Genomic DNA, 19,987 nt, shown 5'->3' with positions numbered 1-19,987 from the left:
TCGCACTAGGCCATGGACTTTGCTTGTCTAGCGACAGAGGTAATGGTTGCCAAGGACTACCACCTAAACCAACTGGTGCCATCTGTGATGACTGCCTTCTTGCAGGTCTTTCAACAACTTCATCATCTCCACCACCCAATGCCGAGCTACCGAGTAGCTTTCCGACTGTAGGTGCAGACGACGCCTGATCTGGTGTCGTGTTCGCACTAGGTCTCGATATTGGGGTTGGGGCAGCTAGGGGTGTCCTTCCAACTACACCAAATCCAATGGGTCTAGCAGATGTCGAAGTTGTCGCAGATGGTCCAGCCAACAAGCTATCTTCACCAAGGTTCAATCCACCAACGCTTCCAGTGAGACTTCCTATAGGTGATTGTGATTGCATCTTGCCGCCGAAGAATCCATCGTCCATTGAATTGCTTTCAAATGCTGATCGTGTCATTGATGGTGGCGACTTCGCAATTCCATATGCACCAAATGGCGTTTGCGCGTTTTGCGCTCCATTTGGAATTAAACCTGGTGGTGGAACCGCCATTCTAGGTCTCTGTTGGCGGATATCAACTGGGCTTTGCACCTGTTGCTGTTGCTGTTGTTGTTGATAGAATGGTGGCCTTGGAATACCTCCATTGAGTAATGCTTGTGGTGCTTTTGGAGCATCCTGGACTTGCTTGTCTTTGTTAGGTGTCTGGTTACCTCTCATGAGATATGGTGATGCTGTACTGGTAAGTGGTGGTGACCTTAATGGTAATAATCCAGGTACGCTAGTTGCAGTTGGTGAAGGTGAAGATGTCGATGTTTCTGGATTCTGGAACGGTCTTTGGAATTGCGTGCGTTGGGCTTGGACAGCGGCCTGAGCTTGAGCTTGAGCTTGCTGCTGGCGAATTTGTTCCATACGAGCTTGCTGCACTTGAACTTGAGCTTGAGCTTGCGCCTGGGCTTGGAACTGCGCTTGAGCCTGAGCCTGAGCTTGCTTTTGCATTTCCTCTTCCTCCGCTCTCTCTGCTTTGGCTTTCTGTTCTGCTTCGTAGGCAGCAGTGCGTTCTTTTTTGCGCTCAAGTTTGGCTGCTTTAGCTCTCTCTTGCTCTTCCTTCTCTGCCTTAAGCTTATCCTCACGCTCCTTTTTCTTACGTTCCTTTTCTGCCTCTCTTTCCTTATGGATTTCTTGCTGACGCTGTCGCTCAGCTTCGCGACGACGCTTTTCTTCTTCTTTAGCTTGTCGCTCGGCTTCACGGCGTTGCCTTTCAGCTTCTTGGCGTCGACGTGCAGCTTCTTGAGCAGCTTCCTGTTTGGCTTTCTTGGCAGCTTCCTCTTCAGCTAGATGAGCCTTTTTAGCGGCATCAGCTTCCTCCTTCTGTTGGCGTTGGAGGCGCTTCTTGTCTTTTTTACGTTGGTTCTCTTTAGCTTTCTTAGCTTCCTTGTCGGCTGCAACCTTGTCTTCCTCCTCAAGTTCGCGGAGCAATTGCAGCTGACGCTCTTGAGCCACCTATATATTGTTAAGACATTCAATGAGAATTGGTGAGAATATCTTACCTTTTCACGGTAAGCTTGGAGAACACGCTGTTCAAACATTCTAGCTGCGAAGACTTGGAACATCCGACGACCATCTTCCATACGCTATCGAATGTGAGATCAGTCAAAACGTACAAAATTTCAGAACTCACATCCTCTTCGTCTTCATCTTCAAGGTCATCGTCATCTTCTTCGTCCTCATCCTGTTCATCCTCTTCCTCGCTGTCATCAAATCCAGCAGCTGCTTCTTCTTCTCTTTGCAAGCGTCTCTCAGCCAGACTCTCCATCATTTCGAGGAATTTCTGACCGTCGTTCTTCAAGAGATCATCAGCAACCGTGAGTATGCCACCTAGAGCTTCTAATCAATAAATTGAATATAAATTTGAGATATTCATTACGTACCTTGTACTGTAAACGTTTTTGAAAATGACGATGTAAATATTTCAGGTTTCTTTCTCCTATTATTATGACGATAACGACGTGCATTTGAAAGACTATCCTGATCATCTTCATAATCTTCATCACCTGAGAGATCATCTTCAGGATCATCGTCGTCGTAATCCTCATCATCTTCATCGTCGTATTCATCATCCAAATCATCATCATCATCTGGACTATCGGGTGGTTGTACCAATTGACCATTCTTATCTAGTTCAACAGAGCCTGGGAATGGACCTGGACCCGGTGGAGGTGGAATGGTGTTAGGTGAACTGTAATGTTGGTGCTGATGTGCAACGTATTGTTCTAGCTCGTCATAATATGCATCATATAGAACTTCCAGTTCATCCTCTATTGCTGATCGTTTTCGGCCACATACTGCACATGAGCAAGAGTGTTTTTGCTGCTCTTTCATCTTTTTTAGTACTGTCTCTTTCTCAAGTTGTACGAGCTTTCTTCGCTCATCTTGTGAAAGCGATAACCAAAATTCTTTTATACGTTCACGCTCTTCGGTCGAATTCGTAGACCAAATCTTTTTGGCGAGCGAAGAAGAAGGCGTTTGTTTGTTAGTTGAAGATGTTTGTGAAGATTTTGACTTGGTCTGATTCGTGGCACCATTTGAGCGAATATTTGATTGTTGAGGCAAATATGACATTGGTGCTTTCCCAGCTGCCCTCGATGACGGCGGGGGCGGTTGACTCACAGGTGGTGGTGGCACTGGCTGAGCAGGTGGCGGTGGTGGGGGTGGAATAGCATTGGTGTTTGATTTGCCGTTAAGCTTTGCTTGAGCGGCTGGTTTGCTCTTTTTATTCTTCCTCTTCTTCTTTTTAGAAGGAGGATCAGCCACGCCGTTAAGATGCTGATCAGGCTGTACGCCAGGTGTTGTGAGTGGGATGACGCCACTGTCATATATAACGCCTGAGTGATAGTTGTAGTCACCATCCGTACCATCGATAGAATCTACCTCCTCGTCCGTGTAATACTCCTGGTCGAAATCTTCTTGCCTGAGACCGCGCGAGGGCGGAGGACCAAGCTGCTCGAGAGCAAACCTCACGGAAGGATCACTGAAATCGAAGGAGCTCGCCGGAGGTGGCGCTGGACCATGTGGAACGCCCTGTATTTGTGAACTGTTGTTGTTTGGGGGATAACGAGTTGCAGAAGCTATCTGCTGAGCTACGGCCTGCATTGCTGCAGCTGACATTTTTGGCGGTGTATGATGGTTGTTCGACTGTAGCTGCCCTAGCGGTAGTGCATTCCTTATAAATTGTCGTAAGTGTGCCGGTAGACTGGACCAGTAGGCGTCGTCGTCTGGCAAGGAACCAGGATGATCTGCGGACATTCTAGCGTATAATGAGCTAGCTGTTGCTAGTAAATCTGTACTAAATGAGCAATCGCCAATATTGGAAGATATCATGACCCACCGTGAGCTGTTGCGGCTGCGTCTACGCCTAGATTCCACTGTCCACTGAGGTCCGGATGCTGTGTTTGATCGTCTGCTTTCTTTTGTCCCTTCTTCGATTTCGCAGGCATACCTCCTCGTCGCTCAGAACTAAGGCTTGCCTAACCTCGCAAGGAATAGACGAGAAGCAATAAAAAATTGTTTAGATAAAGGCAATAATACGTTCATTCTTTTATAAGCGATATTTTATTTTTTACCCTACCATCTCTAGATTGCTAGCAGATCGTCGTACAGATTATCGTCCCTCTTTGGGGCGGCTACAGCGCTCTATAAGGATAGTATAAGAGTCTATCAAGACTATATTATCACAGCTCATTCCCCTCACAGTTTCCCTCTTCTTTATCCGGCTTATCTGCTCTCAGTAGATAAATATCCATAATAGGTCAAAATTAAAGTCTATTTACTGCTTGGTATAGCCAGGCGATCTGCTTAGCTTCACAGCTCAGCGGTCTCTGTCTACGTATGAAGTCGACCGTACGATAGACAATATCTGAGTTCTCGTAAGACCTACCCTTCAGGTCATCATAAAATGGCAGCAACGGTTGGTTTTTACACCTTAACATCTCATGTAACGCTATCAACGTGGCACTTCTCCCAACTCCTGCTGAGCAGTGTACGACACATGGCGCAGATTCGTCCAGCCTGCCAAGTAAGCCAATAAGCGATCTGAGTGATGTAGGAGCTGAATGATCTGGCCAGTTTTTGTATAAAATGTGTCTGGTCTGTATTGCCTTGCTGTTAGTGGAAATCTCCAAATGGGTTGTTAAACACTCTGCGTCATCCTCAACTGAGAGTGTCTTAACGGTTATATCACCGAACTGCAGCTCTTTATCATCTGGTAGATAGTAATCCACCTTTGGTCTGCCATTCTCTTGGTAATTTGATACTTGTACTATGTCACGGACACCTTCCTCTAGTATCAGACTGTAGAACGTCCCAAAAGTGCGCACAGGTGGCGCCTGCGTGGCTATGAACCTCTTAGCATTAGTCGTATTGCAATTGAATTCTTTGAATTCTATTACAGATGCATTGATATATTCCACAGTCGTGGGTAAGCTATCATCGTAGCAAAGTATATTTGTGTATCGATTTAGCTTTAAATACTTCACGGACGTTGACTTGGACAGCGATTTTCTCTCTAACCGTACTTCCTCTCTATCGTCAAGCTCTTGAATGGATTCAGCCATCATTGAATGGGTCAAGGGTGCCCTAGAGGATCAGACACCAAGAGAGCTTATAACTCAGCTGGACGATAAGTTTGAAAAACTTGTTAACTCAATAAACACGGGTATACAATCAATAGAATACGATAAAAGAGAACTTGATGACCTCAACAAGCTAGCAGACGAGCTACAATCAGAACTGAGCACGCTACAGAGGGATTTGAAAGATTTATCATCTAGCAAGGTCAACCTCTCGAAACTAGAAGAACTATCAACTCTCCATTCTGAACTTCTCAATCAAACGGAGAAATTGCGAAATTCATTCATTTAAGCCGATATTACCAGCGTCTATCAAAACATTAAACGTAAAGTCTTTATACTCGTCCTCTGCTTCATCCAGTTGCGGACTTGAAGGCGGCGTCATTGTTCTATAAGTGTATGTTACCTCCAATATAACCTAGACTACGATTAATATATACCATTTTCTAAATCTAACTCACCTCTGCGCATTTTGCATCCCCATTGACACTCAATTCGAACATCGTCCGCGTTGAATTGCCTTTACTTTCTACTAAACCAACCGATTTGGCTTCTGAGATGCGTCTCGCTTGACTTTGGACCCATGCCTCTTCTTCAAATTCCATAACTTCATTGAATGCACCTATTTCATATTCATTTTCATCAATTCGCACTTTGCACCCATTCTGATTTAAGACCCGCATCCTTATTTTCATAGCATCGTAGAGTGGGTTGATTATCTGCATTTCGAATACATAGACTCTGCCAGCTCGAAGTTCGCCATTCGCTGTTAGTCTAGAACCAGGTGGCTGGAGTGCCATACGCGCAATTTTCACATTTATGCCAGGCAGATAGTTGTTAGCCGTCATTTTGATCTTATGCTTTATGTGGGATTTCGTATCTGGCTTTATGAGTATGTGTCTACATATGCCGCACCTCTTGCTGTACTTGGTCACAAGCTTGACTCTCTGTGGTGTTTGTAGATGTTTAAACATGCTCATCGGATAGGAATTACTCGAAGGATTACTGATGCTATCCAAATTTGATGCTCTCTTTAATACTCTAAGTCTCTCTTCTTCAGATTCAGCAATTGACTCGAGTTGTCGGTCCGTCTCCACTTGCGTTCCATCTGAAGGGTAAAGTGGATGTATTGAGATGTCGTCAATCATACTATGAACACTAAATAGAGAGTCTAGCCTATCCCTAATATAATCGAACTCTTCATTTGCTCTCCCTTCACGTTCATCCCCGCGCGCTATGAGCGCACCAATACCAGTTGGCTTCTCAAACACACCTTTATCGCCAAAAGAGGTGGTATTCCAACCACAACAGCCGCAGCTGAGTACGAATGGAGGGTCCGCACGTGATGATTCAGGCTCTGTGAGCATATTCAATGGTATATCATTATCTTCTATAGAAGTACCCGTCCCAACTGTAGACAAAGAGCTTGAGCAGATCGGGCAGGAACTACAATTTCTCATGCAGCGATTACGTTGTGATTTCACGCTCGCTGTCGGCACTTCAAATAAGCAGTTTGGACAGTAGTGAATCACTGGTTCCATTGTTACTGTACGCGTGCATCTGATTGCATCGCATTCTTCACAGAAATATAAAGAAGATAGTGGGAAGAATTCACCTTTTTGTAGCTTTGATGTTAGTTTTGATTGATAAAGTACGCTCGTTGACGACATTGATGATGGTGGTATATTCTAGAGAAATGTATTTGCTACTTAGGTGGATATCTTAATTTCTTCCTTAATCAACACCTCCCATCACATTCAATGATATCTCAACTATGAGAATACTACGGCAGTTCACGACTACGACGAGAATAGAACGCTCGGGGAGGAATTTGAACTCACTTTGGTCAAAATTACAGCGAGAGGATTTCGATTCGATATCAACTGAGCCGTCGACAGTATCATTTCAGACTCCAACGACGAACCCAACGGATTTATCGCATGATAAAGAGGATAAAAGTGTCGATACTACACCCAGTAATGCATATATTTATATAGAAGGCGTAAGGATACCCAAAAAGCCTTCTCAACCGTCACCTGAGGAGTGTTGTATGTCCGGATGCGTTAATTGCACTTATGATATATATGCCGATGATCTAGCAAGTTATTTATCAGCAGCCCCAAAAACTGCGTCAGAATTAGAGGCTAAAGGCATCGATATAAGCAGATGGCCAGCAGATTTAAAGGGATTTGCAGGCGCCAAGGCGGCAACTTCACAAGCAGATGCGGAGATCGAAGCTGAAAAGGCCGCTGATAAGCTAGTTAGTGATTTGGACCCGACTATGAGAGCTTTTTTGGAGGTGAGTATCCATTACATAATTGAAAGCAACATCTGACAGGCTATCCAGATGGAACGGAATTTGAAAAAGGTACTACTTTTCTTCAAACAAAGCAACATACTAACATATGCATTAGAAAAAGAAGCAGGTCGAAAGGGAGCAAAAGAAATAAATCAAACGCTGCATAATATAGAATTGTATTACAATAAAATGATGATGAACTTACATTTAAAGATAGAAAAGACAATTTGCGCCTTAAAAGCTCAAATAAAAAAAAACAATATTTCATATCAAATGAAAGTCGTCAAAAAGGCAAAAAGATGTCCTCCCACCCAGAATCGAACTAGGAACCTCAAGATATCAAGCTGCCGTTACAGTCTTGCGCTCTGCCAATTGAGCTATAGGAGGAGATGAAAACGTAACATGTAAATAAGATGTGTATCGCGGATGCTGTAACAAAAATTTTCATGTCAGAACTTTGCGAAAATTAACCTCATGACATAATGTTAGGAATGCTACTAAACCGCGTCATTAATATTGCAACAATGATACTTTAAAACTGTTGGTCATTAAATATCACCGTCACCATTGTGAAAATATTCAAGATTCTAATTTGAGTGGACTTTCAGAATAAGTAGAAAAGCGTTTGATTTAATAGCTTGTAAGGAAACCTATGTGCGATTTTTGCTTTTATATTCTACCCAACTTAACTCGTTTTAAGCAGTTCTACTTGGTAATTTGTCTTTGTCTACAATATTGATAATAACTATCAGAAGACCGATAAAAAGCTAAACATACAGTATAATTTAGTGATAGGGACATTGCGCACAAGAGGAACACTGCGCTGCAGTACGATCAAGAGGGCGACAAGGAAATGCGGACAGTGAAAACTATAGAAGAAAAACATCTTGTACACAAACGATAAGCTAATTGATCACAATATAGTATAATAACCTAACATGTATAACAGGTAATAATAAGCGTGTTTAGTATTTACGGACCAACATGAACCAACAAGTTATCAGCTTCACAATAGACTCTCCAAGACAATAAGGTATTTATGGTCAACAGTGTGTCAATATAGTCAATTTACAAGTATCAAATGTTACTTCTTCACAATCAGGAGGATCGGCGTCATCTCCTCCTGCTATTGTATAAGCGAACGTTGTGGAACATTCTTCGAGATCAAGACACTGAGCGTCTCGCTACCTCTTCAACTGTTGTCCACTGGACCTGATTATAACGTTGTTACTGAAGAGATTGTGATAATGATATTAATCAAGCGTCCAAACGTCTTCTGAATTGTAATAATAATTGTCTATCCTTTCACAATCTCGCTTTGATCTTCAGACCATTCCCAAAGGGACCTATTGCCTGGAGGCAGTGTCGGTAGAAAATGCAGACCCTTAATATTATCCGCAGTCTCTACACTTTGTAAGTTAAATCTATTGATCTGATTGTCGTAAGAGGTCCAATTAAGCTTCAATAACCTCATTCCAGAAACTAGTGAGTTCCCAAACAGACCTAAAAATGTTATGGAATTGAAGATTTAACTAACATATGTGTCTCTCATAATAGTTTGCTTCAATATAAGTGATTGTCAGAACAAAAGCTACTGATGACGGAGCTCCTAAGTAATATAATAACAACCAAGCTATAAAATATTTAGCTACGTTCAAGCTAGACCAAATAAAAATGATAAAGTGCATTTTAATAGCTTTGAACGTCAAATAGATTGTCTACGAGTGCAGCGATCGTTTGGCAGCACGGTTTTTATTTTATTTTATTATTATTATTATTATCATTAGTAACTTTGGAACTTCTCAATTTGGTTTACATTGAGTTTGAAAAGTAAATTTTCATTTGTGAATGGTACCTTGTGTGAAATTGCCCTAATGTGATGGTTGGCAGTCCATACCTAGGTTGTATTTTTTGAGTATATTCTGCGAAATGAGCGTTAAGAAGAAGTTTTAGTCATAGTGTGCCTCTGTGTCAATCCAATTAATGCCGTTTTTGTATCCTAAGTTTAGGTCCATCGTTCATACAGTTGATGATTTTATTCTTCCCTTAGGTGTGTCGAAGTAACATCGTGTCTAGATGTATCACATCAGTCTACAGGTGTATGTGATGTCTGACCCTTGATCGAATAATGCGACATCACGAGTGAGTTGTTCTTTGAGTGATTTTTCATAGTGTATAGATGACTAGTGTGTTCCAGTGTTTGATCGTGGCTCTCGATTGTTGGGGATGTGAAATCGTCAGTACCGGTCAAACTGACAACACAGCCGCCTTAACAAATATCCTTAACGCTGATCCATCACTGGGCTCAAACAAACAAGATTACAATGTCATTCAGGTAAGGAAAACCACGAACGGAAGGAAATAGAGGTAAAGAGAAATTCGCATTCATGATCAATTGGCCGACATATTTACTAAAACACTAAGTGGAAATCAATTACGGCTATTATGCAAAAAAAAAAAGGGCATCAACATAACTACTAACAACACAGTAGAAGACGTATCAACAATAAATGATTCACAGTATACACAGCAAGAGGATAAGCGTGTTTAGTACTTACTGACCAACATGAGCCAACAATAACGAAATGAATTGACCAGAAAAACTATCATTCATTGGTATATATATAAACATATATATTGGACATATAAATGATTCCTAACTCACGATTGTGCTTGCAACAGGTTGGGACTGACATTAGAACACATTAAGAATGAATGGGTGGATGAGCAACAGAGCATTTTAAAAACATATCAGGGATCCCATAAATAGTCACAAAATCGTCTCATCTGAGCAACTTAAAGTGAAGCAAAAAACAGAATCGCAAGATATATATATATATATAGTATGCATAGGTTATACCAACGAAACATTTGATATTATCATATATATGCATGTTTGAAATGTGCCGCACATTAATTACAAAGATGCCACAGTAGACACCTCCGTACTCATAGTGCGACGAATAACTCTGCGAAGGACTCAGAGAACAGTGTTCAATTGCGAGACAGGTGAGGCAAGTGTACGCCAGACCGTCACCAACGACTTCGTCGTTTTGGTTTTACCTGATTTCCTGAATTTTTGTCTTCGAAATAAAAAATCTCGCGCGAGACTATAAAAAGCCCAACCGGTCTTCTCTTAAACGATGATACAAGAGCCGCCTTCATACTGTTATATGGATGCTTCATTACATCTACATAACGGGAAACGGGGTGGCAGAGTAAATACTTAGTTTTTGAGCAGTCGCCCGTCTTTGGTGGGGCGATTGACAAGCAATTAAGTGACATTTCTTAAAAAATTGTTGTGATTTTAGAAATACAAGATATGTTTTAGGTATAATAGTCGTGATTCGTCGTGTTCCTCTGTCTGAGTTCTTGCTCTCGATTGTTCTCATTCTGATTGTTCTGGACGTTCTCACTGTTATCGCTCTCTTGAGGCTGCGTATGGCCGGCTTGATCGTGTGCTCGACGCGTTATCTCCTCCGTCAGCCTATCGACCGTCCTCTGTCTGGCGCGTGCCATGGCCTGACGACGCAAGTATATACCTGCGGCGATTGTCATGATAACAGCGATGAATGTCGTACTCTCAAAGCCATCTTGTGGTTCAACCAACGCATTTCTTTCTAGCAACCCATCGACGAATTCCCTCTGCGTTGACGTCGTCTCTCCTTCGTAAGTAGTCCAGTCAACTCTGTTGACGGCTTCCTGGGCAGACTGCCTATCCTCCATCTCTTCCCGCTCTCTAGGTGTGCCTGCTTTCTGAATATTATTGAAAAGGACGTTACTGTCCTCCTTGCCTGTTATCATACCCCAGATAGACTTGGCGTAGAGGTGTATAAGCGATATAGCGACTGGTATGAAAGCCTCGTTGTTGACCTCGAGTGCCATGTCATAGTACCGTTTGGCGAGATTGTAATCCATCGGAAGACCTTTTCCATGTTCGTACATCCATCCTACATTCCACAGAGCAAGGGCTGATGAATGAGTATCGGCGGAATTGAGATACAATGCAGCAGCTTTCTCGTAGTTGACGTCTGTGCCTAAACCTCTGAAGTAATAGTCGGCCGCTTTGATTCTGCTATCGAGGACATTCTGCTCGGCGGACTTCTCCCAATATCCCAAGCTGATTTTGCTGAGCGTGTCATTGGCTGGTCTATCAAAGCGCGGCAATCTAATTGCCTGCTTGTCTTGGTCGAGGATATATGCAACATTATTCTGGGCTGATTCGTATCCTCTTTCTGCCATTCTCCACCAAGTGAGTAGAGCAGATTCAGCTTCATTGCGGCCATAGCTGTCTCTGTTCCACTCATTGGCTTTTTCCCAGCGCGAATTAGCTTCTTTCCAGACTTTATCACCGTGTGTCCAGTCGCCGCGTTCAGCGACACTCTTGAATTTTGCGAGGGCAGATTGACAGTCACTATCGCGTGTCAATGTAGCGAGACGATACGTTCCCTCGAAAGACCGGGAAATATTGACGGCCCATTCGTAGTTCTGGATAGCATTAACGATATCGTTACGTTCTGTGTTGTGTCAGCAATTATCTCAAAAACAGGAGTAACCAACCTAAGAAGGCATTTCCGAGTGCTACATAAGCTTCTGGATAGCCATTTGAAGCTGCGCTTGTAAAGTATGCTGAAGCTTTCTTTAAATCGACGCCGACGTGATAGCCATCTCTGTACATAATACCCAGATAGTACTCAGCTTCAGCTGAGTCCAGGTCGCGGGCGCGCTCGAGCCATTTGAATGCACTGATATAGTTGTTGCTTTCGAAACCTTCACCTCTAAGGTACATTTTACCGAGCGAGGTAGCAGCCATACTGACGAGATATTTTGTATATTTCGAAACTTCCTTCTGTTTGTCTGATTGAAGACCTTCTGGCCAGATCTTGCGTGTTGCTCTGGTGAACCAGTATTTGGCTTTCTTAAAGTCCTTCGCGATAGCCCCTGAGCCATCGGCTGGACCGATCTTGGGCGTGTATACACTACCATGGTAGTAGATGTTTCCGAGACGTATTGTGTATTGCAGTTCACCTTGGTTAGCTGCGTATGTAAAGTAATCGAGTAGATCGTGCCAATTTTCACCAGAATCTTTAGCTTTACCTGCGTATATGACAGGCCTGAAGGCATTTTCGCCTGTGGATGCGACTGATGCGCCTAGTCCGTATGGCCCACCCTTGAGATCCGACAATTTTGGCTTAGAGAGGGGCAAAGAGTGACCGCCTGGTGGTCCACTAAGGTAGTAGTCTATGGCCTTGTCTGCTACCCTGCTGTACCACTCTACAGCCTGCTCACAGGATTGTTCAGCGCCGCTACCAATTGAGTGCTTATATCCCAACGTCATTTCTGAGATGGTGTCGCCAGCGAGTGCGGCGAAAGTATAGTGCAAGAGTGCCAAACCGGGGTGTGGTTCTACAACATTATTGTAGCCTGTATCGTATAGGAAGCCAAGAATGGAGTGTGCAGTGGGGTCACCTTCATCTGCGAGTTGTTTGTAGAGGTTGAAAGCGAGTTGAGTGTCATGTGTGAAAGGTGGTGGTGCTCTAAATACCAGATCAGCCAATAGAACGTTATCTTCGAGGAGTTCAGTGATACCCTGAGCTAGTATTTCGTAATTGTTGGGATTGTCGATCTGACCGGTTTGACTATGCAAATATCTCGATGGAGGGATAGATGATGGTTTGTAGTTCGTCAGACTCGATAGCTCTTCTAGTAGACTGTCTATAGGATTCACCGCAGTGGCACCGACAGCAAGTGCAAAGAGTGCGTATATAAAGCGCATTAGATTGAAGGGAATGGATTGAAAATCGCTATTGAAATTCTAATACCCTCGGCTAGAAATAATTTCTGAGTGACAGCAGCGAATTGAGAATTTCTATTTCAACCACCGCCAGGACAAAATATGAGCTACAGCAAGACAGAATTGATAGAAACCTACAAAAATTTGGACATCGTAGCACCAGACAATATTGCAGATAGCGTTTTACTATCAGCTACGAAACAAACACCTGCGAATTTGTCTACGAAAGTTCCACCAACTGGACAGCTCAACTCGCATTTAAAGAAGAGGGTCTCTAACAACCAGAAGAAGCAGAAGACACCTAGCAAACCAGATTGGGATAACCACTCTGGCTGGGCATCCCGCTTCAAGAAGTCTGACGATTTGTTCAACAAGGTGGGGATAGAATATAGAGGATATACGGCTCTAACACACCACAGCGCCCTACTAAAGAATCCGTCACGAGTCCTAACCCCACAGGCCTCAACAACCGCCATAAGAAACCACCGCTTGAGAAAGAAGACAGCACAGCGCCTGTCTCTTCAGTTCTGGGTAGTTTGGCACTCGATGCTGACGATGAACTCCCTGCGCAGCTAAAGAACAAGCTTGCCCCCGAATTGCCATCATCAACACCGATGTCTCGTGTTGCATCCAGTCAGGGCCAGCATCAGGCCACAGACTGGGTCTATCGCGACCCGTCGGGTAACGTTCAGGGTCCCTTCAAGGCGGACCTCATGCAGGAGTGGTTCCTCGGTAGCTACTTCCCCTCTGATTTGCTTGTACGCAGAGTGGATAGGGACAATTTCACACCTCTACAAGAGCTTTTGGCGAGTGTACAAGATAAATCCGCGCCGTTCCACTCTGCGCCTTTGCCAGCAGCTCCTCCTGCGCTCAATGTGAACGCTCTCAATCAGCGTTTCAACGCGTCACCCGTTGTTAGCAACGCATCTCCCGCGGTGGATCTTCTCTCTCCACAAGCGACGCAGTCTCCACTTGCGGGGCGTCTCCAGCAGGAGGGTCTATACCATCCCCAGCCTCAAGTTCAGCGTCTCGCAAACTGGGACAGTAGAACGTCTTCACCTGCAGCCTCACCTTTTGGCCGTCCGTTATGGGGTCCTAACAGCCCAGGTGTCGATGTTCCGGACCAGCATTCTCGCGAAGAATTCCTTATGGCGCTTAGACATCGCGAGCTCCTCGAGCAACAAGCGGCCCAAGCACAATTTATACAACAGCAGATGCTCCAACAGCAACAACAACAACAACAACATCAAGAGCAATTGCATCACGAGCTCGAACTCCAGCGTGCTTGGGAACTCCAACAACAAGCGCAAGCTGAGGCGCAGAAACAAGCACAGGAGCAACTGGACAATACCCAGACCAAAGATGAGGCTGATATCAGTGTCCAAGTTGAGGCCCCAGAATCGACAATTGCAAGCGTGACAGAGGATGGCGTCATGTCACCAATGAAGACACCTGAGCCTATCCCTGCAGTACCAACCCCACAACCATCCCAGAAGACCGTCAGGGGCGGTGTGAATGTGATTTCCCAAGCTGAACTCGAGAGAGTCCAGCGCATGTCCAAGCAGGAAGGTCCTGTCGGCAAGATGGGAGTTTCTTTATCCGACGTAATCGACAAACAACAACAGCAGCATGAAGAAGGTGAATTCGCCCAACCAAAGAAGGCTGCACCTGCTCCATGGGCCCCTCAAGAGCAAGGTGAAAAGGCTACCGCCGCACCATCATTAAAGGAGATCCAAGAGGCTGAGGCACGTCAATCGCAAGCACGGAAGCAGGCCCAACAAGCACAACGTGCTGCAATCAGCCAATCACAAAATGCGAGCGCAAGAATTGATGATATTGTTCCAGGCACACTCAACTGGGGATTGGCAGGCAGTGCACCACAAGCAGCACCTGCACCACAGCCAACTGGCCCAGCATGGGGTGGTAGCAACCTCAACCAGAAGAAGACACTCCGTCAGATTCAGGAAGAGGAAGAAGCTAGGGAGCGTGAAGCCCAAAGGAAGAAGATGGTTGCGAGCGCACAAGCAGCCTCCGCAACAAGAGGCTATGCAGCTTCTGCGCAGCGCACTACCGTTCCATCTGCAGGTGGAGCCTGGACTGTCGTCGGGCAGAGCAACGGCGCTAAACCAGCTCCAACAGCTCCAGCTCCAGCTCCAGTCCCAGCGGCTCCTAAACAAACCACAAAGCCTGCGCAAGTACCTAAACCTGCCCCAGCTGTTTCTGTACCTCCTTCGATTGCACAGGGTGGAAATGTTAGAGAACCTGGTGCACCATCAGAGGAATTCATCAAGTGGTGCAAGGGAGCATTAGTTGGCTTGAACGGAACGACTTGTGGGTTATTCTTCTAATTCTGTAATGTATCACTAACAATAACCAGCTGACGAACTGTTACCTATTTTACTTTCATTTGATATTGAAAAGCCAGATTTGGAGTTAATCCAAGATATGATCTATGCTTCTAGCTCGACAATGGACGGTAGAAGATTCGCGGGCGAATTTGCAAAGAAAAGAAAGGAAGACAGCAAAGGTGTTTCACTTTCGTCAGCTGCCGATATCGTCAAGCAGCAACAAGCGCCAAAGACGCTCCAGGAGACCTTCAAGGTAGTCCAGAAGAAGAAGAAGAGAAACTAATTTATTTGTAATTTTTCTAATATTTAAATTTTTTATTATCATTCTCCTAGGGCTGTTTCTCTGACGACTAAGGGCGAATAAGAAAATGTCGATTATGAACACATTCAGAAGAAGCGTAAGGGGTATTTCTACTAGTAGTCGTCTCATGCAGGCTGGATTGGGTGTGTATTCTCTATTGCATTTCTCTACTTTACTGATCAAGACCCACTAGAGAGCCAGCCAAGTGCAGACTTCAACATTAACGCACCAAGGAATCCAGCTATCGATACAGAGTACCTCCAATCACCTCTCCACGAATATGGTAGCTACTTGATGGCCGCTATGCCAAAGTTCATCCAACAGTTCTCCGTATACAAGGATGAATTGACGCTCATGACAGCACCTTCTGGCGTTATTCCTACATTGGAATTCCTCAAGCAACACACACAATCACAGTTCAAATCTGCTATGGATATCACTGCAGCTGACTACCCAACCAAGTCACAGCGTTTTGAAGTTATCTACAACTTGCTTTCCGTACGCTACAATGCGCGTATTCGAGTAAAAACCTACGCTGATGAAGTCACGCCTGTTCCATCTGCCACTGGTGTATACAGAGGTGCTGACTGGTTCGAAAGAGAAGTTTGGGATATGTATGGTGTCTTCTTCACCGGCCATCCAGATTTGAGAAGAATCTTGACCGATTATGGTGCGTATATGCTAGTGTAAACTTGGTAGTTTTACTAACAAAATCTTAGGATTTGAAGGTCACCCACTTAGAAAGGATTTCCCATTGACTGTGAGTATCTTTCATTCCTATATCATACTCTAATAGAATTCTAGGGTTACACAGAATTGAGATACGATGAAGAGAAGAAGCGTGTCGTACAAGAACCACTTCAACTCACACAAGCATTCAGAAACTTTGAAGGCGCTGCTTCCGTATGGGAGCAAGTCGGTGAGGGTGTCGACCACAAGCCAGAGCAGTTCAAGCTCCAGCCACCAGCTGAAGAAGAAGGAGAAGAAAAAAAGTAGATCTGGTGGTATAGATGTTGTAAAATTGTTAATATTTTTTTTATATATTCCTCGTTTTAATTGATATATGTTGTTGTAAGTGTACCATTAGGAAGGGTGTTGTAGGTATATTAGGATATCTAGCGTACGATCCTAACAAATTATCAGATGGCAATCAGCCTGGCCACTCTACGTCGATCAAGCTGGATTGCTTTCTCGCGGGCGCTGTCGACGAGAATACCGCGAGAAGACGACAGCGGTTTAGGGGCTCCTGTACCAGCTGTATATGGTGGAAGAACATACGAGCGTAGACCAGCTATCAATATCCCTGTAGAAGGAACATATGAAGAAAGGCACCACCCTATTGACCGTCCAAAACCAAGAAGGCAGAACGCCATAGCATTCAGTTTAGAAGACAGACTAATAGAGAGTAGAAAACTTAGAGAAAACCGGGCTAGTCGACCGCGTGTGGGTAATTTACTCAAGAAACGTCGTATAGCCAAGCAAAGGATACTCGATAGCGACAAACTGAAAGATCTCAGTAGAGCGCTTATTCGCCATGACAGGAAAGCCATCAGGAAAGCTACCAGTCGGCTAAACATTTTCGGAGAGAGTGCTATAGCGAATTTACTCATACCCGGATTGGTATTCTTGCGAGATATCAAAACTTTGGCTTATTATATCCAGAACATCAGAAAAGGTGTGCTCATTTCCGAGAAAGCCTTTATTATTCTCTTGAATGGCGTACACAATGGTCGCATTGGTATAAACAAGAATCAGAGGGATCAAGCGAGAGCGCGGAGGAGTTACAGCTTATCACAGAGCAAGGCAATTGCAGCGTTCGATCACAACAGTCTAGGTAGTCTGATAGATGATGCGAAACCAACGCAACAAGCTTTGATTAATGTGCTTCCTATCGTCGTTTTGCAAAAAGGATTATTTCAGTTGCCAACAGCCAAGGATGGGTTATCGGTAAATCTCTCTCTTGCTTGCCTCAGATGGCTACTTCGGACAGGATACGAGGATAGCGCGGCCAATCTGGTCGATAACCTCTTAGATAGCTATCAAGGGAAGCAAAAGGAAGTTTTTGCTATCAATAGTCTAAACATATACCTTAAAAGTCTACTAGAAATCGGTGAGCCGGCTGGACCAAAGTTCGAATACAAATATCGACCAAGGAGGTACTTCAAAGAAGTTCACAATAGAGAAGAACTAATAAACATGGGTAAAGGAATGATTGAGGTATTTGAGAAGAAAGTACCACAGTTAAAGCTAAATAAGCAAACCGAGAAGATCTTAAATAGAATGCATTCAGTTTAATATTTTTATTGTTGCTGTGCAAGTAAATCAAATGAGTTGTTAATGACTTGAAATTTGTTAAGAAGCGAATTCAAGCTGTTTGTTGATGTTGTTAGACTGCTCAAGAGAGTCGTCAATTGCGTGTCATTAAACTCAGTATTGAATTCGTCTTTATATTGATGACTATCCGTGTTGAGTAGATGATAAAGTGAGTTTAACATTGCATTGATCTCAGGATCTGGTTGTGAATCACCCAGGTTGTTAAGGTAATTGACAATGACGCTCAATCTGCTATGTAATAAGCTGATTGAGTTGAAGTCACCATCTATGGAATCTTTCAATTGATTGTTGGTATATTTGTTTGAGTGGTTGATTGATATCATTTCCACTTCTGATGATTTTATCGTTAGGTTAAGGTTGTTGGTGAATATTTTCTCGTATGACTTTATCAATTCGTATATCTCGAATGGTAAGCTGTCAGTGATAGACTCATCATAATATAGCATCAAAGGCGATTCTCTGTATTTGAAGAGTTGCTCTTGTAAATGCTCTGATTCTGGGATGTTTGTATAGAAACCGAGTAACTCAAACTGTGGGAAAACCTGATTATATAACTCGAGTCTGCCAGTCAGATATTCATCGTCTATACTGCCATCATCTAGTAACCTAAGCTCAAAGCTATTGATGATGTCTACGGATCTACCAAGTTGATTTCCAATAATAATACCAACAATATTCTTACTATTTATACACTTTGATCTGTTTATCTGATCGCTAACGTTCAAAATAACTAAAGGGTGTACAGAAACTTCTGTCATCTATGACGATGATGGTTGTTACAAACAGAAGACGCCCACAAGCAAACATTGGTCAATTTAGAGAAACAAAAAAGAGACAAAAGTTTTATTTGTAGGTGTGTGTACCTGTTGGATGTTAGTTGAATGTCTATTCGGGATAGCTGGTTTGCTAGTTGTATCAGGGGTGTCAAGTTCTGGAGCATTACAACCGAAGCTGTTCCTCCCTGAAGAAATTCAAACTTATAAAAGCTCAAAGACATCATGTGAACTAGCAACCAGCTTAGGTTACTTACCCGAGTAAGGTCACGGCCAACCACATACAGTAAACACCAATTGTAAGCCCCATTCTGTTGCTGTAGCACAGCCAACACTATAACTTTCTTATGCGACAATCTATTGCTGTCTACACATCCAATGTGGGCTCGTATCTTCGCCATTTATCAGTTGCGTAGACATTCAATGCAGAAGCCTATAGCTGCACTCCAACTGGAGTACTAGCAAACTTCTACACCGGACCCCATCAAAATCACCAATTGGTGAGCTCTCCAATTATGTACAAATGGGTGTCCGTCGGTCCGGGGACTTTCCCCACAGCGTGAGATATAATGGAATAATTCCATTCGTCTGTATGCTGCGTCGTGTTACTATTCGGTGACTGTATGTGGTTGGTTAAAGAAGAAGACGAGTTTTTTGCGCGGATTTTATATCATCATACTAAAAAATTAAAAATCAACTTCTATTATTGTACAACGGGGGGTAGATGGATGTTTAACAAGTTATTAAAGCGTTAAATCATACTCCTATGATTTCTTCTTTGAGTGAAAATCTTCATTACTTCCACTTCCATCGAATATTACAGCTTCTTCTGGCTTATGCTGTAGACGCATCCATACTGCGCGTAATCCCTCGATTGCACTACTCGTTGGCGGTGGATTGATGCGTAATACCTCATGTACGTCAATCAAACCGGCATTGTCGAATGTATACCTGAATAGACTGATCTATTAGTGTGCGTGAGTATGTTTGCATTCTACTCACACATCCCACTCTGATAACTCCCTCGTTAACCTGTTTATCGATGAAACCATCAGACTTATACGTAGATCACCCTCATAATAGTGTGTGCTCTTCAGTGTAACCGCTGCATCTGAGTGTAAAGCTACAAATGCGAGACGTAATAGACTCGCGCTACGAAGGTAGACAGCACGACCTTTGAGTGGCGGTGGGTGAAGTGTGTGGAAATTGGGGAGGTATAAAGCCACATTTGGTGCGTATATCTCCTCTTCTCCGCCGTATACCCTATCTGAGAGTCCATCATCAAAGAAACGGGGAAGCGTCAAGCGTAGAGTACGTATAGCTCTACCTGAGTATGCGATAAGAGTGTGTAGATAGTGCCATGAGCTACTTACCAACTTGTAGCCTGTGATCACGATTGCTTATCTCTCCTTTACTGTGGATACATCGCAACTGTGATAGATTCGTCTGTGATATACAACTCATAGCGCGTGATAACGTTCCGCTGCGTAAGATCATCGTCGTTGCTCTCCAACTTCTTCTTCTCCTACCATC

The 19,987-nt window shown here is 43.7% G+C and overlaps 11 protein-coding genes and 1 non-coding gene across 12 annotated transcripts; 4 read left to right on the top strand and 8 right to left on the bottom strand.

Annotated features, from left to right (window-relative positions):
• Positions 1–1,363: 1,363 nt before the first annotated feature.
• Positions 1,364–1,611, bottom strand: WALSEDRAFT_3872 (hypothetical protein; the record flags this gene model as incomplete). Its single annotated transcript, XM_006959434.1, has 2 exons — positions 1,364–1,480; positions 1,528–1,611. Coding segments are annotated over 2 exons (201 nt in total), but the record flags the coding sequence as incomplete, so codon positions are not given.
• A 1,995-nt stretch (positions 1,612–3,606) lies between these two features.
• WALSEDRAFT_58154 (receptor/non-receptor type protein-tyrosine phosphatase) lies at positions 3,607–5,051 on the bottom strand. Its single transcript, XM_006959433.1, has one exon. It carries the CDS (start codon positions 4,591–4,593, stop codon positions 3,793–3,795), a length of 801 nt encoding a protein of 266 aa, XP_006959495.1. The 5' UTR covers positions 4,594–5,051; the 3' UTR covers positions 3,607–3,792.
• WALSEDRAFT_60932 (hypothetical protein) lies at positions 3,607–7,116 on the bottom strand. Its single transcript, XM_006959431.1, has 4 exons — positions 7,020–7,116; positions 6,953–6,973; positions 5,067–6,904; positions 3,607–5,023 (listed from the first exon to the last, which is right to left on the bottom strand). The coding sequence occupies exons 3-4, from the start codon at positions 6,273–6,275 to the stop codon at positions 4,886–4,888; spliced, it is 1,347 nt and encodes a 448-aa protein (XP_006959493.1). The 5' UTR covers positions 6,276–6,904; positions 6,953–6,973; positions 7,020–7,116; the 3' UTR covers positions 3,607–4,885.
• WALSEDRAFT_65370 (hypothetical protein) lies at positions 6,380–7,055 on the top strand (the record flags this gene model as incomplete). Its single annotated transcript, XM_006959432.1, has 3 exons — positions 6,380–6,904; positions 6,953–6,973; positions 7,020–7,055. 3 exons carry the CDS (start codon positions 6,380–6,382, stop codon positions 7,053–7,055), a joined length of 582 nt encoding a protein of 193 aa, XP_006959494.1.
• Positions 7,117–7,206: 90 nt separating the features above from the next.
• Positions 7,207–7,291, bottom strand: WALSEDRAFT_t67. Its single transcript has one exon. It is a non-coding gene; the product is annotated as a tRNA-Tyr (tRNA).
• An 831-nt stretch (positions 7,292–8,122) lies between these two features.
• WALSEDRAFT_60931 (hypothetical protein) lies at positions 8,123–9,141 on the bottom strand. Its single transcript, XM_006959430.1, has one exon. The coding sequence runs from the start codon at positions 8,376–8,378 to the stop codon at positions 8,202–8,204; it is 177 nt and encodes a 58-aa protein (XP_006959492.1). The 5' UTR covers positions 8,379–9,141; the 3' UTR covers positions 8,123–8,201.
• A 1,053-nt stretch (positions 9,142–10,194) lies between these two features.
• Positions 10,195–12,693, bottom strand: WALSEDRAFT_39873 (HCP-like protein). Its single transcript, XM_006959429.1, has 2 exons — positions 11,465–12,693; positions 10,195–11,421 (listed from the first exon to the last, which is right to left on the bottom strand). Exons 1-2 carry the CDS (start codon positions 12,678–12,680, stop codon positions 10,232–10,234), a joined length of 2,406 nt encoding a protein of 801 aa, XP_006959491.1. The 5' UTR covers positions 12,681–12,693; the 3' UTR covers positions 10,195–10,231.
• Positions 12,694–12,796: 103 nt separating this feature from the next.
• WALSEDRAFT_69827 (hypothetical protein) lies at positions 12,797–15,340 on the top strand. Its single transcript, XM_006959428.1, has 3 exons — positions 12,797–13,073; positions 13,118–15,029; positions 15,076–15,340. The coding sequence occupies exons 1-3, from the start codon at positions 12,801–12,803 to the stop codon at positions 15,327–15,329; spliced, it is 2,439 nt and encodes an 812-aa protein (XP_006959490.1). The 5' UTR covers positions 12,797–12,800; the 3' UTR covers positions 15,330–15,340.
• Positions 15,341–15,377: 37 nt separating this feature from the next.
• On the top strand, positions 15,378–16,404 carry WALSEDRAFT_60930 (F420H2 dehydrogenase). Its single transcript, XM_006959427.1, has 4 exons — positions 15,378–15,490; positions 15,541–16,017; positions 16,067–16,107; positions 16,152–16,404. Exons 1-4 carry the CDS (start codon positions 15,415–15,417, stop codon positions 16,341–16,343), a joined length of 786 nt encoding a protein of 261 aa, XP_006959489.1. The 5' UTR covers positions 15,378–15,414; the 3' UTR covers positions 16,344–16,404.
• Positions 16,358–18,430, top strand: WALSEDRAFT_60929 (hypothetical protein). Its single transcript, XM_006959426.1, has one exon. It carries the CDS (start codon positions 16,491–16,493, stop codon positions 17,640–17,642), a length of 1,152 nt encoding a protein of 383 aa, XP_006959488.1. The 5' UTR covers positions 16,358–16,490; the 3' UTR covers positions 17,643–18,430.
• WALSEDRAFT_58150 (hypothetical protein) lies at positions 16,358–18,439 on the bottom strand (the record flags this gene model as incomplete). The annotated part of the gene is made up of 1 exon (XM_006959425.1): positions 16,358–18,439. One exon carries the CDS (start codon positions 18,437–18,439, stop codon positions 17,648–17,650), a length of 792 nt encoding a protein of 263 aa, XP_006959487.1. The 3' UTR covers positions 16,358–17,647.
• Positions 18,440–19,165: 726 nt separating this feature from the next.
• Positions 19,166–19,965, bottom strand: WALSEDRAFT_60928 (hypothetical protein). The gene is made up of 3 exons (XM_006959424.1): positions 19,828–19,965; positions 19,457–19,781; positions 19,166–19,414 (listed from the first exon to the last, which is right to left on the bottom strand). The coding sequence occupies exons 1-3, from the start codon at positions 19,949–19,951 to the stop codon at positions 19,219–19,221; spliced, it is 645 nt and encodes a 214-aa protein (XP_006959486.1). The 5' UTR covers positions 19,952–19,965; the 3' UTR covers positions 19,166–19,218.
• Positions 19,966–19,987: the final 22 nt, after the last annotated feature.

The sequence above is a fragment of the Wallemia mellicola genome, assembly GCF_000263375.1.
Source record: "Wallemia mellicola CBS 633.66 unplaced genomic scaffold WALSEscaffold_17, whole genome shotgun sequence".
Lineage (NCBI taxonomy): Eukaryota > Fungi > Basidiomycota > Wallemiomycetes > Wallemiales > Wallemiaceae > Wallemia > Wallemia mellicola.
This window is presented reverse-complemented; position numbering and strand designations above follow the sequence as displayed.

Coding starts and splice junctions, on each gene's coding strand:
- WALSEDRAFT_39873 (XM_006959429.1), bottom strand. CDS start 12,680: ATGCGCTTTATATACGCACTCTTTGCACTTGCTGTCGGTGCCACTGCG. Junction 11,422..11,464: donor ACTCGGAAATGCCTTCTTAG/GTTGGTTACTCC, acceptor GACACAACACAG/AACGTAACGATATCGTTAAT.
- WALSEDRAFT_60931 (XM_006959430.1), bottom strand. CDS start 8,378: ATGAGGTTATTGAAGCTTAATTGGACCTCTTACGACAATCAGATCAAT.
- WALSEDRAFT_60930 (XM_006959427.1), top strand. CDS start 15,415: ATGTCGATTATGAACACATTCAGAAGAAGCGTAAGGGGTATTTCTACT. Junction 15,491..15,540: donor TCTCATGCAGGCTGGATTGG/GTGTGTATTCTC, acceptor AAGACCCACTAG/AGAGCCAGCCAAGTGCAGAC. Junction 16,018..16,066: donor AAGAATCTTGACCGATTATG/GTGCGTATATGC, acceptor ACAAAATCTTAG/GATTTGAAGGTCACCCACTT.
- WALSEDRAFT_69827 (XM_006959428.1), top strand. CDS start 12,801: ATGAGCTACAGCAAGACAGAATTGATAGAAACCTACAAAAATTTGGAC. Junction 13,074..13,117: donor CTGACGATTTGTTCAACAAG/GTGGGGATAGAA, acceptor AACACACCACAG/CGCCCTACTAAAGAATCCGT. Junction 15,030..15,075: donor TGGCTTGAACGGAACGACTT/GTGGGTTATTCT, acceptor AACAATAACCAG/CTGACGAACTGTTACCTATT.
- WALSEDRAFT_60928 (XM_006959424.1), bottom strand. CDS start 19,951: ATGATCTTACGCAGCGGAACGTTATCACGCGCTATGAGTTGTATATCA. Junction 19,782..19,827: donor TGATCACAGGCTACAAGTTG/GTAAGTAGCTCA, acceptor TCGCATACTCAG/GTAGAGCTATACGTACTCTA. Junction 19,415..19,456: donor GAGTTATCAGAGTGGGATGT/GTGAGTAGAATG, acceptor CTAATAGATCAG/TCTATTCAGGTATACATTCG.
- WALSEDRAFT_60932 (XM_006959431.1), bottom strand. CDS start 6,275: ATGTCGTCAACGAGCGTACTTTATCAATCAAAACTAACATCAAAGCTA. Junction 5,024..5,066: donor GGGATGCAAAATGCGCAGAG/GTGAGTTAGATT, acceptor ATCGTAGTCTAG/GTTATATTGGAGGTAACATA.
- WALSEDRAFT_58154 (XM_006959433.1), bottom strand. CDS start 4,593: ATGATGGCTGAATCCATTCAAGAGCTTGACGATAGAGAGGAAGTACGG.
- WALSEDRAFT_60929 (XM_006959426.1), top strand. CDS start 16,491: ATGGCAATCAGCCTGGCCACTCTACGTCGATCAAGCTGGATTGCTTTC.